Genomic DNA, 13,360 nt, shown 5'->3' with positions numbered 1-13,360 from the left:
AGGAACTCAAGGCAATGGTTAACTGTATATTTCTGCATTTTATACTTGATAAATTCTGAGACTAATCTGGGATTATAAACTATTTCATTTTTAATCGCTTAGTTGTAATGTTACACCAAGGAAAGGTGTATCATGAAGAAAGGGTAGTTGGAAAGCATAAATGTGTAAAACATGCAAGAAAAACTGTGCATTATAGAGACTGACAGTATTTCTAGCAAGAAACTTTAGGTTCTTCATGGCCCATACTCTGCCCTGAAGGGAAATCCTACTTTTCAATTAACGACTCTGTACTTACAATCGCAAATCTCCTGGGATTTTAATTAGAAAAACAAATTACTCTGTTCATAAATTTGGCCTTTATGCTGTTTGGAATCACATATTGCAAGATACTGAAGCTAAATATACTTGGCATCCCTCCTTTGTCCTATTAAAATGCAAACTGGCAACTGATGGGAAATAACAAAGAGCCACATGAGTAGCTTGAATAAAGTTTTGTCTGAGCTTTTTTTTTTTTTTATTGAATACAAAACAGCTGCTCCCTAGTGGGCCTCTTCTCACTATTGCTGGAAGACAAAAACATTGGCAGAAACCAAGTCTGTATTTGCCAAATACAATAATTGTGAACGGATGTTTTTAACAGTGGATTGTCCATCATAATGCTAGTGCCGGTTTTGTCAGAAGATGGATATTGTGAATTCTAGATTCACAGTGATGCTGTTTATGGCATTAATTCTCAGGATTAAGTTCAGACTGTTCATATTAGAAAAGCCTATGGATTTCCTTATTACAGATAATGCATTTGAAAATGCTGATGACTTATTGAGAACATATATGAACTATTTGCTTGATTGGATATTTGCACACTATACATATTGATTTTTCTTTTTCCTCAGTTGTGTTTGATATTCACTCTGTGTGCTGTATTCTGGGTAAGTGATATTCACTCAAATCCTTTTTGTGCCTCTTAAGAGCAAGCTGGTTTGGCTAGGTGTTTGGCTGTGGTAACACTCTTTGGTTCATCTAATGTTTAAGAGCAGTTCAGGGACTGTATCACTAAAGTTCAATGAAGTCAGAGGAATAGATGATCTTGGGCAGGAATGGTGTCCCTAGCCTCTGTTTGCCAGAAGCTGGGAATGAGCGACAGGGGATGGATCACTTGATGATTACCTGTTCTGTTCATTCCCTCTGGGGCACCTGGCACTGTCCACTGTCAGAAGACAGGATACTGGGCTAGATGGACCTTTGATCTGACCCAGTAAGGCCGTTCTTATGTTCTTGTGAATTATTTTAAAAAATTCCACTTTTAATAGAAGTGTGCAACGTTGGTGTTTGAATTGCATTTAGTTGGTGGATGGCTTTGAGCATCTTGGCTACAGAGCAAGAGCACTCTTACAACTGCATATTGTGGGGAAGGACTTGCAGAACATAAGATCTTAATGAGTAAAGGAAAATAGAAATGTATCTGACGAAGTGGGTATTCATCCACGAAAGCTCATGCTCCAATACGTCTGTTAGTCTATAAGGTGCCATAGGACTCTTTGCAGCTTTTACAGATCCAGACTAACACGGCTACCCCTTTGATACTATACACTGTAATGTTGTACAGATCCAATATGGATCGTGAATATGAAGGAGATAGTAGTTTGGTAGTTGGAATTCTTTGTTCTGAAGAGTTCCAGAACTAGGGAAGACTTAAATCTCTTCAGTTGGAATGATATTCTAACAATTGATTATAGTTCTTGCAAAGGGGAAGGAGATCTGTTTAAGCTCCTAGACCTTCATAACTAAGGAGATTGACCATCATGGATCAGCTAAGGTTTTGGAGTGAACTGGATTAAGTAGGCTAGTACTTCTAGTTAATAAATTAAATTATTTTGTACAAATCCATTTTAATCTGCAGTGTTTCTTTTGTTTTAGTGGGGTAAGAAAGGTTTGGCCCTGCTGTTCTGCATACTCCAGTTCTTAGCAATGACCTGGTAAGGCTTTTTTTTAAATGTATCTTGAATTGTTTATCGCTTGACATGTAATTAAGAGATACCTATGAAAAAAGATAGGGCCAAATTCTGCCCACAAGTCACATATTGCTCTAAATTGAGTTGTGTATGTGCAGCTTGGCAGGATTTTTCTCAAATTATCTTGCAGAAAAATGTCTTATAGCTTTAGATATATGAAAATGTGATCCATAATTCACTGGGTCTGAGAGTGAGTGAGTGACTCTGTATCCTGATGGGTAGGGTGCCCACCTGAGAGGTGGAACACCTAAGGTCCAGTCCCCTTGCTCTAATGACTGTTTAAAGCACACCAGCTTCAGTTAGGAGACTGATGGAGGACCACATCAGAGTATCCCATAGCGCAGTGGTTAGGGCACTCTCCTGAGAGGTGGGAAAAACCCCTCTTCAAGTCTCTTCTTCCCATCAGGTGGGGGAATTGAACCCAGGTGTCCCACATCCCAAATGAGCCTTCTAAGCACTGGTCTAAAAGTTTAAGGAAGGTACAACCACCTACTCCTCTTCCTCTGGCAGGATTTTGACTGGGGACCGATTTGGTAGGCATGCTCTGAACACACATACCGGATTGGGCCCCACGGATGAGAGAGGCAGATAAATGCCTATTTTCCCCTGGCTTTGTGGATCACACTGGGGATAGGCATCTGGATGTTTAGAGCAAGGCAGCAGTGCATGTGCTCAGGGGCATAAATGTAAGCACCTAGGGAATTTTTACAGCAGAAGCTTAGGTGCAATGCAGGGATGGGGTGCGGGTTGTGAATCCCATTGGTGCCTAAAATTGGGACTTAGATACGCAGATTCCTTTGTGGATCTGGGCACTGGTGATTTTAATATAGGAAAATCAGGTATGTTGTTCCTGTATTTCGAATAGGGAAGATGGGCACATTTATCAGACACTGGACAATGTATGGTCCAACCTCTAAGTTCTCCCAAGCAAGGAGATTGGGCAGTGGGCTTGGCTTTATGGCTAAGCTATTTGCTGGCACCCTTGGTGTCCAGTGCAGGGATGAGGCTCAAAATGGCCAGTTCCCAGAGATAAACAGAAGAAAACTCTGAGCTAACTGGTAAACCATTTTAGCCTGGAGGAAAAAGGGGAAACAGTAAGTTCCTGCAGATAGATGGCTTTCAAATGTACCCTTATGTCCCCTCTCATGGGAAGGAGGGAGGATTTAGAAGTAGGCTGAATGCCTAGGAGTTAGGCTGAAGCGGGCCAACCCTGACAGTTTTTGATATGGAGGCCATTTAATGTTGCACTGGACCCAAGTAAATAATAGGTAATTGGGGACTGGTGGATGTTAGGGACCTATAACTAAAACTAAAAGTTAAGGTCTTCTGATATCAAATCCATCCCAGTCTCTGATCAGGACAAGCAGGAGAATGAAACAAAATTTCTTCTTCGAGTGCTTGTTCATGTTCGGTTCAAAGCCACGATGGACTTAAACACCCAAGTGTTGGCACACCCATTGACAACAGCCTGGGTGCGTCTACGTCTACTAGGTCACATGGCAGCATGTACATATGTGGCATGGCACATGCTCCTGCATCTCAGACGGCTTCAGATGTGGCTCACGTCAGTCTACTCTCCAAGCAGGCACTGTCTGGATTCCATTCTCACCATCCCAGCGTTAGTCCTGGCTTCCCTGAAGCGGTGGTTAAGGTCTAACCCAGGGGCAGGCAAACTTTCTGGCCTGAGGGCCACATTGGGTTTCCAGAATTGTATGGAGGGCTGGTTAGGGGAGGCTGTCTTCCCCCCCCACCCTCCCCAAACAGCCAGGCGTGGCCTGGTCCCCACCTCCTATCTGACCCCCCCCCCCCCGCTTCTCACCCCCTGATGGCTCCCCCATGACTGTCCCATCAAATCCCCCCCGTTCCCTGTTGGGGGGGGGGGCCCCCGACCTTCCACCCCTGACTGCCCCCCCGGACCCCTGCCCCATCCTGCCCTCTGACCGCCCCGACCCTTATCCAAACCTCCGCCCCCTGACCACCACCCCGAACTCCCCTGCCCTCTATCCAACCCCACCCCCCGCTCCTTGTCCCCTTACCGCGCAGCACAGAGCACCGGTGGCTGGCGGCATTACTGCTGCGCCGCCCAGAGCATCAGGAGAGGCCATGGCTCTGCAACTGCACTGCCCGGCTGCCCAGAGCGTTGCGCCGGCGGCGTGGTGTGCTGAAGATGCGGGGGTGGGGGCTAGCCTCCTGGGTCAGGAGCTCAGGGGCCGGGCAGGAGGGTTCCGTGGGCTGGATGTGGCCCACGGGCCATAGTTTGCCCACCTCTGGTCTAACCTTAACCTGAGGCCAGGTCTAACCACCACTTCAGGGAAGCCAGGACATTTTGCTATAAGAGCAAAATGCCATAAAGTAGTCTTACTCTACAGCTGTGTGTATTTGTTTGCACTATACACACCACCAGGTACATATTTGCATAAACTACTTTTGTTCTAGTCAAACTAGACAATGATGTCTTTGCTATCTTAATTTCTGGGAGAATTGTAGGTTTCATATAGTTCAGTAATCAGTCTTCAGGAACCAAAGTTAAGAATCCTAAAGTGATAGTAAATCTCCGTATTCCATTTTGTAGTGGAATTCATATTCAGTGGAAGTTATATACTACATAGCAACATTCAAAGAAAAAAGGAGACGAGAATCTCTTGGCAGTGCACTTAGTTCTTGCAGAGCCCTTTTATTTTCAAGTGGATATAATTTGAATACGTAATCCTGTCACAGGGTTTATTATACCAGTCTGCTTTTGTTAATTCTGGACTAAAATAGTGAATTGATATGTAGAAAACAAATGAAACCTCTCAATTTTTAACTATTGTTCCTCTCCTTTTTCAGGTATAGTCTCTCATATGTTCCTTTTGCAAGGTGAGTCTCCCTTAATTGCCCTCATTTTATAAAAATAAGTTAGCCTGTTCTATAACTTTTTTCAAAAGTATAATTTTCTTGAAAATCACATCTTTTAACTTACTAATTTTGAAAAGCCAAATATAATATCCTCAGTCTTAATTTTTTTAGCATTTGGAGGATAATTGTTTAAACAAACAGTTGTACCATTAGTAGGCTTGGAAGGTTTAGATTTTTATTGGTATGTCTGTAAACATCAATGTCATCGTATATGCACAGATGAGAAAATATTTCCATCAAAATGTACAGATAGGCAGAGTAAGAAAAACGCTGCTTGAGAATTTACTCGAGTGTGATTTTTAAGGATATTTATTTTGTGTGTTTTGACATGTGATGACAGTTTGTGTGTTAACAGTTATAAAGTTTGAACTTTTTGAATCTCCGCATCTGTCATTAAAAAATTGTCAGAACTCCAATAATTTCCTGCAACTGCGAACATGTAAATCAATAAAAATAAAAAAAAAAGCTTAAACATGTAGATTATGGGTCAAAATTATAAAAAAATAAAAATTAAATTCTGCCAAGTCTACCATAACCAATGCCTGTTCTGAAGTTTAAGATGGGTGCAGATAAAGATACCCAGCAATTTACTTGTTAAAGCATTGTAGCATTTTCTCTAGTTTTAATCACCAAAATAATTGTTATAACATGCTACAACACTGCTTAGTTTAAGAATATTTCCTACATAGTTTCATATACATTTGACAATATTTGGTAGCTTAAATGGACACAATGAATTTGAAATCTAGTCAGCTTAAAAAAATTAAATAGTTTGTTAGTAAATTTGTTTTTGAATCACCTGCCAGTGTTTGTGGCTTTGCCATTTTCCTGTTTTTTTAAAATCTGCCACTCCCTCCCACGCGCCCCCCCCCCCCCCCCGTCTTTCCTATGTGAAAGACCCACGTGCCCAGGTGAAACTGGCATTACACACAGTGCCGTCCAATGCACAAAGTAAATACTTTTTTTTTTAGTTTAATTGAAAGATTAGAGAGAAACTATAGTGCAATTTGGACTTTTAACAGTATATTAAAACACTTCATTCTGATTTTTTTTTTACATTGACTGCTCCTATAAATATATCCTGCCTTGCTAAATTGTTCACAGTACCTCTCCTTTCATCTTGTATTTTCTCACTGCTTTTCTAGAATAGTCCAATAAAACCTGACATAAGCCACAAAAATCTATGCTATAGATTCTTAGGTGTGGCAGAATTAAACCATAATATAAAATTTGTTATAGCAATAGGTGATCTCATTAATTCTAACAAGACTGTCTTCAAGATAGTTGCAAGCAGTGAAATAATTCATATTTAAATACTATAAAATGTCACCTTAATTTTGACACATCCAACTTCCTCAGTCCGATTACTAGCATTCTAAATTTCTACATTTCCGGCAATCTTGTCTCACTTTCTATAGGCTTATTTTTGTTCAGATCAGTTTAATTCATACTACTATGTTTTAGTATGCTCAAAGATATTAATAACCATTGGTACCTGGCCTTCTTTCTCTTGTTTGACTGCTGGTCTGATAAAACATGAGTTATATTATCTAAACAATTGAACTGAAGCAAATAAAAAATGTCTATGTAATAAAAACAACGAACCCTATGATTTTTTGATAGGTTGTTGAAATACTGTACTAGCCTAATTCTTTTTCAGGTAACTGAAGTATTTGCTAGTATAAAATGCCATCACAAGTTCAGCTTCATACATTCTGTCTTATGCAAATAGTTGACTGAGTTATTACATGGTGCCAGGAAATGATATTGCGTAACTTGTTTAAAGTACTCATTTGTTTTAATTTACACTAAAAAAAAAATTGTAGCAACAAAAATACCCCAATGAGGCTTGTTCACTTCTAGTATACTGTGATCTGCCTTGTTTTTAGAACTCGTTTTATTCTATAAATCTTAATTATAGGACAGCTGTGTTGGGGCATGCGGAAATAATTTATTTCACTTAAACTCAAGAATATGGGGAGTCCCTGAATTTTCAAAGTGGCTAACAGCCAAGTACAAAAATTCTGCTGACTAGCAAATAATTAAGTTTTGGGAAAATAAAAATAAATGAGGTTGAACAAATTCAGACTAATCCAAACTGAACAGTATACAATCCAATTTACAAAATGCTCAATAGGGAAGCAATGCCCCTTCAGATCTTTCAATCTCCCCACCGAGTTTAATAAGTTATCAGAATTCTGCATCTGACAAGTAATTAAAAGTTTCATTTTGTCATCCAAAATAGTGCATCATTGAATCTGTATGTTTTATAACTAATTTTGGGAAATGTAACACAAAATATTATGTAGTCAGAAAAATATTAGTGACCTGAATGTGGCCTGTAAAAAAATAAATGTTAATTGTTTTTGTTTTTTTAAGGGATGCTGTGATTAAATGCTTCACGTCCTGCCTGAGTTAGACCAAACAAAACAAACTATTCAACATCTTTTACAAGCCAACTTTATATTTTTGTGAAGTTTGCTCAGAAAAATTATGAACTTCCACTCCTGAAACGACACCTGGTGACAGTTTTAGTATTTTCCTTGCCTTTTGCACGCTGGGTATTAAATCATTTTAGCAGAACCAAGTTTAAATATGAGCCAGGTAAACAGTGTTTTATCCCTGTCTGAACCATATGGAAACTAGAATAGGTTTAACACTTTATGCAATGTAATCTTAAAACTGTTTGACTCAGTTTCTGTTAACACAGTTTAATGACAATTCAGGATTCTGGGTAATATGAGACAAAACTTTATAAAACTTTTACATATTTCTTATGTGTTATTACTATTTGTTCACTCTATGCGTTTCCCAAAGATCAGGATTTTGTCATTATTATAGAGAATTTTTTTAGTTAATTATAGCTGATAGGGCTGCTTTTAAATGTTTGTACATGTGCAGTATGGAGAAAGTTTGGTGTGAACATGAGAGGTCTGGTAAAAGCTTGCTCAGTTTTGTTATGCTTACATTTTAAGGACCAATTTTTTCATTTTGAAACTTAAAAAATATATTTGATTAAAATGGCTTATGGATAATATATAAATCAATGATTACAAAATAAATGAATTATTGTAAGTATTTAGACTATGTAATTTTTAGACTTGAGCCACATAGGCAGGAAAATTAAAACACGCTTGCAATATATATTTCACTTTTGAAATTAGTCAACACATTTTCAGTTATTACCTCAAATCTCTTTTGCTACCCCCTTTCCTATCTGTTGTCAGACTAAAAATAATTGTGTTGGTACATGTACGTAACTCAAACTGTCTCAGAATACACAAGTGACTTTAAAACATCTTTAATTTTTATGCGTTTTTTGAAAAAATGCTCCTGGTGGTATAATGTACATGAAGTGAATATATAACTATATGGAATACTCTAATAGGACACTCAATAAGGACAAATACAAAGTACTCCGCTTAGGAAGGAACAATCAGTTGCACAAATACAAAGTGGGAAATGACTGCCTACAAAGGAGTACTACAAAAAAGGATCTGGGGGTCATAGTGAATCACAAGCTAAGTAGGAGTCAACAGTGTAACACTGTTGCCAAAAAAAAAAAAAAAAAAGCAAACATCATTCTGGGATGCATTAGCAGGAATATTGTAAGCAAAACACGAAAAGTAATTCCTCCGCTCTACTCTGCGCTGATTAGGCCTCATCTGGAGTAGTGTGTCCAGTTCTGGGCACCACATTTCAGGAAAGATGTGGAGAAATTGGAGAGTCCAGAGAAGAATGACAAAAATGATTAAAGGTCTAAAAAACATGACCTATGAGGGAAGATTGAAAAAATTGGGTTTGTTTAGTTTGGAGAAGAGAAGACTGAGAGGAGACATAAGTTTTCAAGTACACCACTACCCCGATATAATGCTGTCCTTGAGAGCCAAAAAATCTTACCACGTTATAGGTGAAACAGTGTTATATCGAACTTGCTTTGATCTGCTGGATGCGCAGCCCCGCCCCCTGGAGCACTGTTTTACCATGTTGTATCCGAATTCGTGTTATATCGGGTTGCGTTATATCTGGGTAGAGGTGTACATAAAAGACTGTTACAAGGAGGAGGAAGAAAATTTGTTGTTCTTAACCTCTGAGGATAGGACAAGAAGCAATGGGCTTAAATTGCAGTAAGGGAGGTTTGGGTTGGACATTAGGAGAAACTTTCTAACTATCAGAGTGGTTAAGCACTGGAATAAATTGCCTAGGGGAGTGGTGGTATCTCCATCTGGAGATTTTTTTAACAGCAGGTTGGACAAACACCTGTCAGGAATAGTCTAGTCCTGCCTTGGGTGCAGGGGACTGGACTAGATGACCTCTCGAGGTCCTTTCCAGTTCTATGATTCTGTGAATATACTTTGCTTAGCTTCTGTGAAAGCAGTGTTTCTGGGGCAAGCCTTGGTTGAAATATTTTTCCAATTTTAGCTATTTAGGCATTGAAGGGCAAAGAAGTCCTATGAGGATCCTGAAGCTACAGACAACCTAGCTCTTAGATGTCTGATGTTATGATGGTAGAAAGTTCTGTTTCCCGCTCTCCACCAGCAGTACCTCCATCTCTTCCAGGTTTAGCTTTAACAAGCTAGTCTTCATGTGAATGTTGACTCCTAGACAGTGGGATGGCTGGGAGATAGTGTTTGCATTTTCTGTGAAGGAAACAGCATGGTGGCTACATTTTACTAGCATATGCATCCCTGTTGCCTTCAGTTTTGTATAGGTGTTAAATAGAACAGGGCTGGGGGAGAGGATTCAGAGGTGAGGACTCTGCCTTGAGGCGGAAGGACAAGGAAGCTATTGTATTGATTAATGCTAAACCCCTGTATGTAAGACAACAACAGCATTCCACTGAAATTTATCAAATATGGTGAAGAGATCCTGCAGTATGGGTATGGTTTGATCAGCAGTTTAAGACATGTTGGCTTTACCAGTCAGTATGGGATTGCAGGGGGTGCATATCTTCTGGGTTGTCCTGTTGCAGCAGTTAGCCAATGGGGCAGAATCTCTAAGAGACTGGCTCTCATTAGGTAGTCCTGGTCCCTTCAACAGGTTGTTGGGTTGATTAGCTAAGACACAGGGCAGTTGACATTAGCAAACAAGGCACAAGAGGGCCTTTCACTGCTCTGGCCTTCCCATCTTTGTTTTTGGTGGAGGGTATTAATAAATGTTGAGTTGATTGCAGTTCCATCTGGTGACTTCCACAGGTCACCTGGACTGCAGCAATTGTACAGATATTGATGGACATGGAATAATTTCATGGAACGCCTTGTGGACTCCTGCTGTCAGTTGGAATGGAAATTAAAGGACAAATGAGCACTGGGGTTTTGTTTATATGCTTCATAGGATTGATTTGAGCAGCTGTTTCTGGCAGCAGGGATGTCAAAACCCTCTTTCCAATGGGATAGACATTGGTTTCGTTCTCCCAAAACAATAGAAGTTGTATGATTTTTGGAGACGCCTTCCTTTTCCATGACCGATATCAACATGCCTTCTCAAGAGAAGAAGTAGACTTGTGGGTGAGCCTGAGCCATCCTACAAAGCCAAGGCTTTCTCAGGCAGTAGGCTGTTCTGGCTGTAGGCCATGATAGGCATCGAGAGTACATCAGGCTCTGAGAAGGCCTTGGTGTTAAACCTGGGATTCTTGTGCTTGGAATTTGAGCATCAAAAAGGGGTAAAGCAGGTGATGGGGAGCATTGATCGCCTTTTATCTTCCAAATTGCTGCCAAATCAGGTTGACCCAAAATGTTATCCTGTTATGGAATTAATAAGGTTGTGAACATTTGGCAAAAATGTCAGATATTTGTATTTGTCTTCATTAGCCTCTTCACTTCTCAGTGATACTTTAAATGCCCATTTTATAATTCCATCTATGCAGAAAGCATGCTTGGTCCATGAGAAAATATGGAAAAGGTAGACAAGACCTCTCATTTGACTGACAAGTTAAAAGAAACCAGCTTTAGGATAAAACTATTCTACAGGTGTTATTCACAGATGCTAGCCACTTCAGTTGTCATTACTATACAGTCTGAAATCAAATGCTGCTGATCCACTCACCTTGTCTCATTACATATTTTAATTGTCTTCATTAATCAGTATCTTAGTAATTAGATCACTATCTAGAAAGTTCACTTCTGGAAAATTCAAGTTACATTCCATGCACATTCTATTACAAGAAATGTTTTGTCAGTTACAGCAGAATTCATCCTTTCTATAGTGAAGTGCAAGCATTTCCCCCTCAAAAAAATTGTTTCCCAATATTTTCATAAAATCAGAAAACGTAACTGAAAACTTTGTCATTAGTGAACTGAAATTAAAAGCAAAACCACTGACCTAGGCAGGAACTGCAGCAGTAGGATAACTGCTTATCATGGTCTCACTGTGTCAACTACTTTCCTTATTTCCAGACACTATGCAATAACTGGACAAGTTGTCTGCATATACAACTGGACTCAACTCCACACAGTAAGAAACTTGCAATGCTACAGTTAAAAAATGTCCATAAATTTCAGGTACACTAATGAATATTAAAATCTTCAATGAATGTTAAAATAGGGCCTCTCTAAGAACCAGCTGCTACAATTTTGCTTCCACCACTTGTGAATGGTAGTAATTAAGCTCCAGCTGATTAAATCAACATACATTTAACCCTTCATTTTAGTAGTTACATGGCCCCATTGTATTTATCCTCCCAGCACTCCTGTGAGGTAGGGAAGTACTGCTATCTCATTGTATGGGGTATAGAGGCACATGTTGAGCAAGTGACTTGTCCACAGTCCCACAGGAAATCTGTGGTGAAGCAGGGAATCCCAGGTCTCCCAAATCCCAGGCTAGTGTCCTAACAACTGGGTCATCCTTACTCTCCTGCTTTTAACATCTTATCTGATTTGGCTTTAACAATTGTCCTTGTTTCCACATTTTTCTCAATTAGAATACCATGTTCTGAAACATTGTCTTTAAGCCATATGATCGCCCTTTGCAAACAGTCCTGCAAAATATTTCTCTGGTGTGGTTGCCCACATTCAATCACTAGCTGCTGTGGACTGTCTTATTATAACAATATGGTATAGCTACTTTGTTGGCCTACTTGAAAGAATAATTTTGATTATCTTCCACTGTTGCTCTGACTACTCTTTCTTTCTACACTCCGGGTGATCTCATCCATGCTCTTGATGAATGTTACGTAACCACTGCTCTCTGCTGCAGCCTAATGTAGTTCTCCATCCCAGCCAGTCTTACATCTCAGCCTGTCTTACTGATATCTTCTCCTAGCTGTTCTACCAAATCCTCTCACTAATGTAACTTCTCATTTTTTTTTTTCTTTTCTTCCTAGGCTATCTCTCTTCCCTTTATCACTGCTGACAACTTCACTCTCTTCCCCATCACTCATGTTTGCAAGCTGTTTTATGTAACTTTTTAAACTGGTCCCATAGTCAGTTAGTATAAGGGAAGATATATTGGTTTCTCTTCTTACCCATCCATTCAGTTGGCTGGACCTTAATATTGGAATTATTGTGGGAAAGCTAACTAAAAAATGAGTAATACTTTATTTTGAAAGCAGTGAGGTGAGTTATCATTTTCTGGGTGAGAGACTGTGTTTATGTCCAAAACCTCATTTTGATTGCCTGGATGAGCCTTTTTGATGGCACAGCCATGCAGCAGCTCTTAATAGTGACCAGCCTGAGGAACAGCAGCTCCATTCTGCTACCATACTCAGCTGGTAGAGGTTAAGTCTAGGAACAAGACAAAGATAAGAGATTAAGGGGGGGGGGCTTAAAAGAGGCTGGTGGCTATGGTGAGGAGAGTGTGAATGAAGGATGAGGGGCTGAAAATGTAATGAAACTTCCACTGTGCCACCTTATTTCAGAAGAAATTTGTCCCTTGTAGGTCTCTTTAAATTTACTTATCAATGTAAAAAGGAAGTGGTAGCTATTGACTAGTTCACAACATTTTAGTAGAGAAGATGAACTGGTAAATTATAAATAGCTGTTGCAAGGGGGAGGAAAGCATGTGGGGGACAGCAAAAGGGGAAAGAGACCCTCTGAATAGATAAGGGAAGCATTTACAGTTTCTAAATCTGAACAATATATTCAGTGTTCCTTTTTTAATTTGTTTACTAGGAACTAATTATTACAATAGAAATATTTAAGTGATTTTTTTTAAATGTAAAAAGCAGTGACCCCCTGCAAGGGCTGCAGTAGGAGGGCATTAGTATTGCCCTAGCACTCGCTTTTAAAATACATCCTGAAATTCTGTGTCCTAATCGTTTACAGATATAAATTTCATAATCTTGCTCAAACTGTGCTTACAGCTCTTGAGAACGTTTTGGGGGTTGTGTTTTGACGTCTCTGCCTCTTCCTCCTCACCGCTACTCTTTCCTCTTATTTTAATACTTTAAAAAAAAAAATCACGTCCCGTCTTTCCATCACGGCTCAAAGTGGGAGGTGAGCCGCAGCCCTCCC

The 13,360-nt window shown here is 39.6% G+C and overlaps 1 protein-coding gene across 2 annotated transcripts in view; it reads left to right on the top strand.

The window, feature by feature from the left end:
* Positions 1-7,988, top strand: part of SFT2D1 (SFT2 domain containing 1) — a 36,750-nt gene extending 28,762 nt beyond the window's left edge. For both annotated transcript variants that reach the window (XM_008171849.4, XM_024108483.3), the window contains 4 exons: positions 894-929; positions 1,918-1,976; positions 4,842-4,871; positions 7,290-7,988. In XM_008171849.4, the coding sequence (XP_008170071.3) occupies positions 894-929; positions 1,918-1,976; positions 4,842-4,871; positions 7,290-7,329 (165 nt within the window). In that variant the 3' untranslated portion in view covers positions 7,330-7,988. The remainder of the gene's footprint in view (positions 1-893; positions 930-1,917; positions 1,977-4,841; positions 4,872-7,289) is intronic.
* Positions 7,989-13,360: the final 5,372 nt, after the last annotated feature.

The sequence above is a fragment of the Chrysemys picta genome, chromosome 3, assembly GCF_011386835.1.
Source record: "Chrysemys picta bellii isolate R12L10 chromosome 3, ASM1138683v2, whole genome shotgun sequence".
NCBI lineage: Eukaryota > Metazoa > Chordata > Testudines > Emydidae > Chrysemys > Chrysemys picta.
The sequence above is the reverse complement of the archived record's forward strand: the minus strand, read 5'-3'. Positions and strand labels throughout refer to the sequence as shown.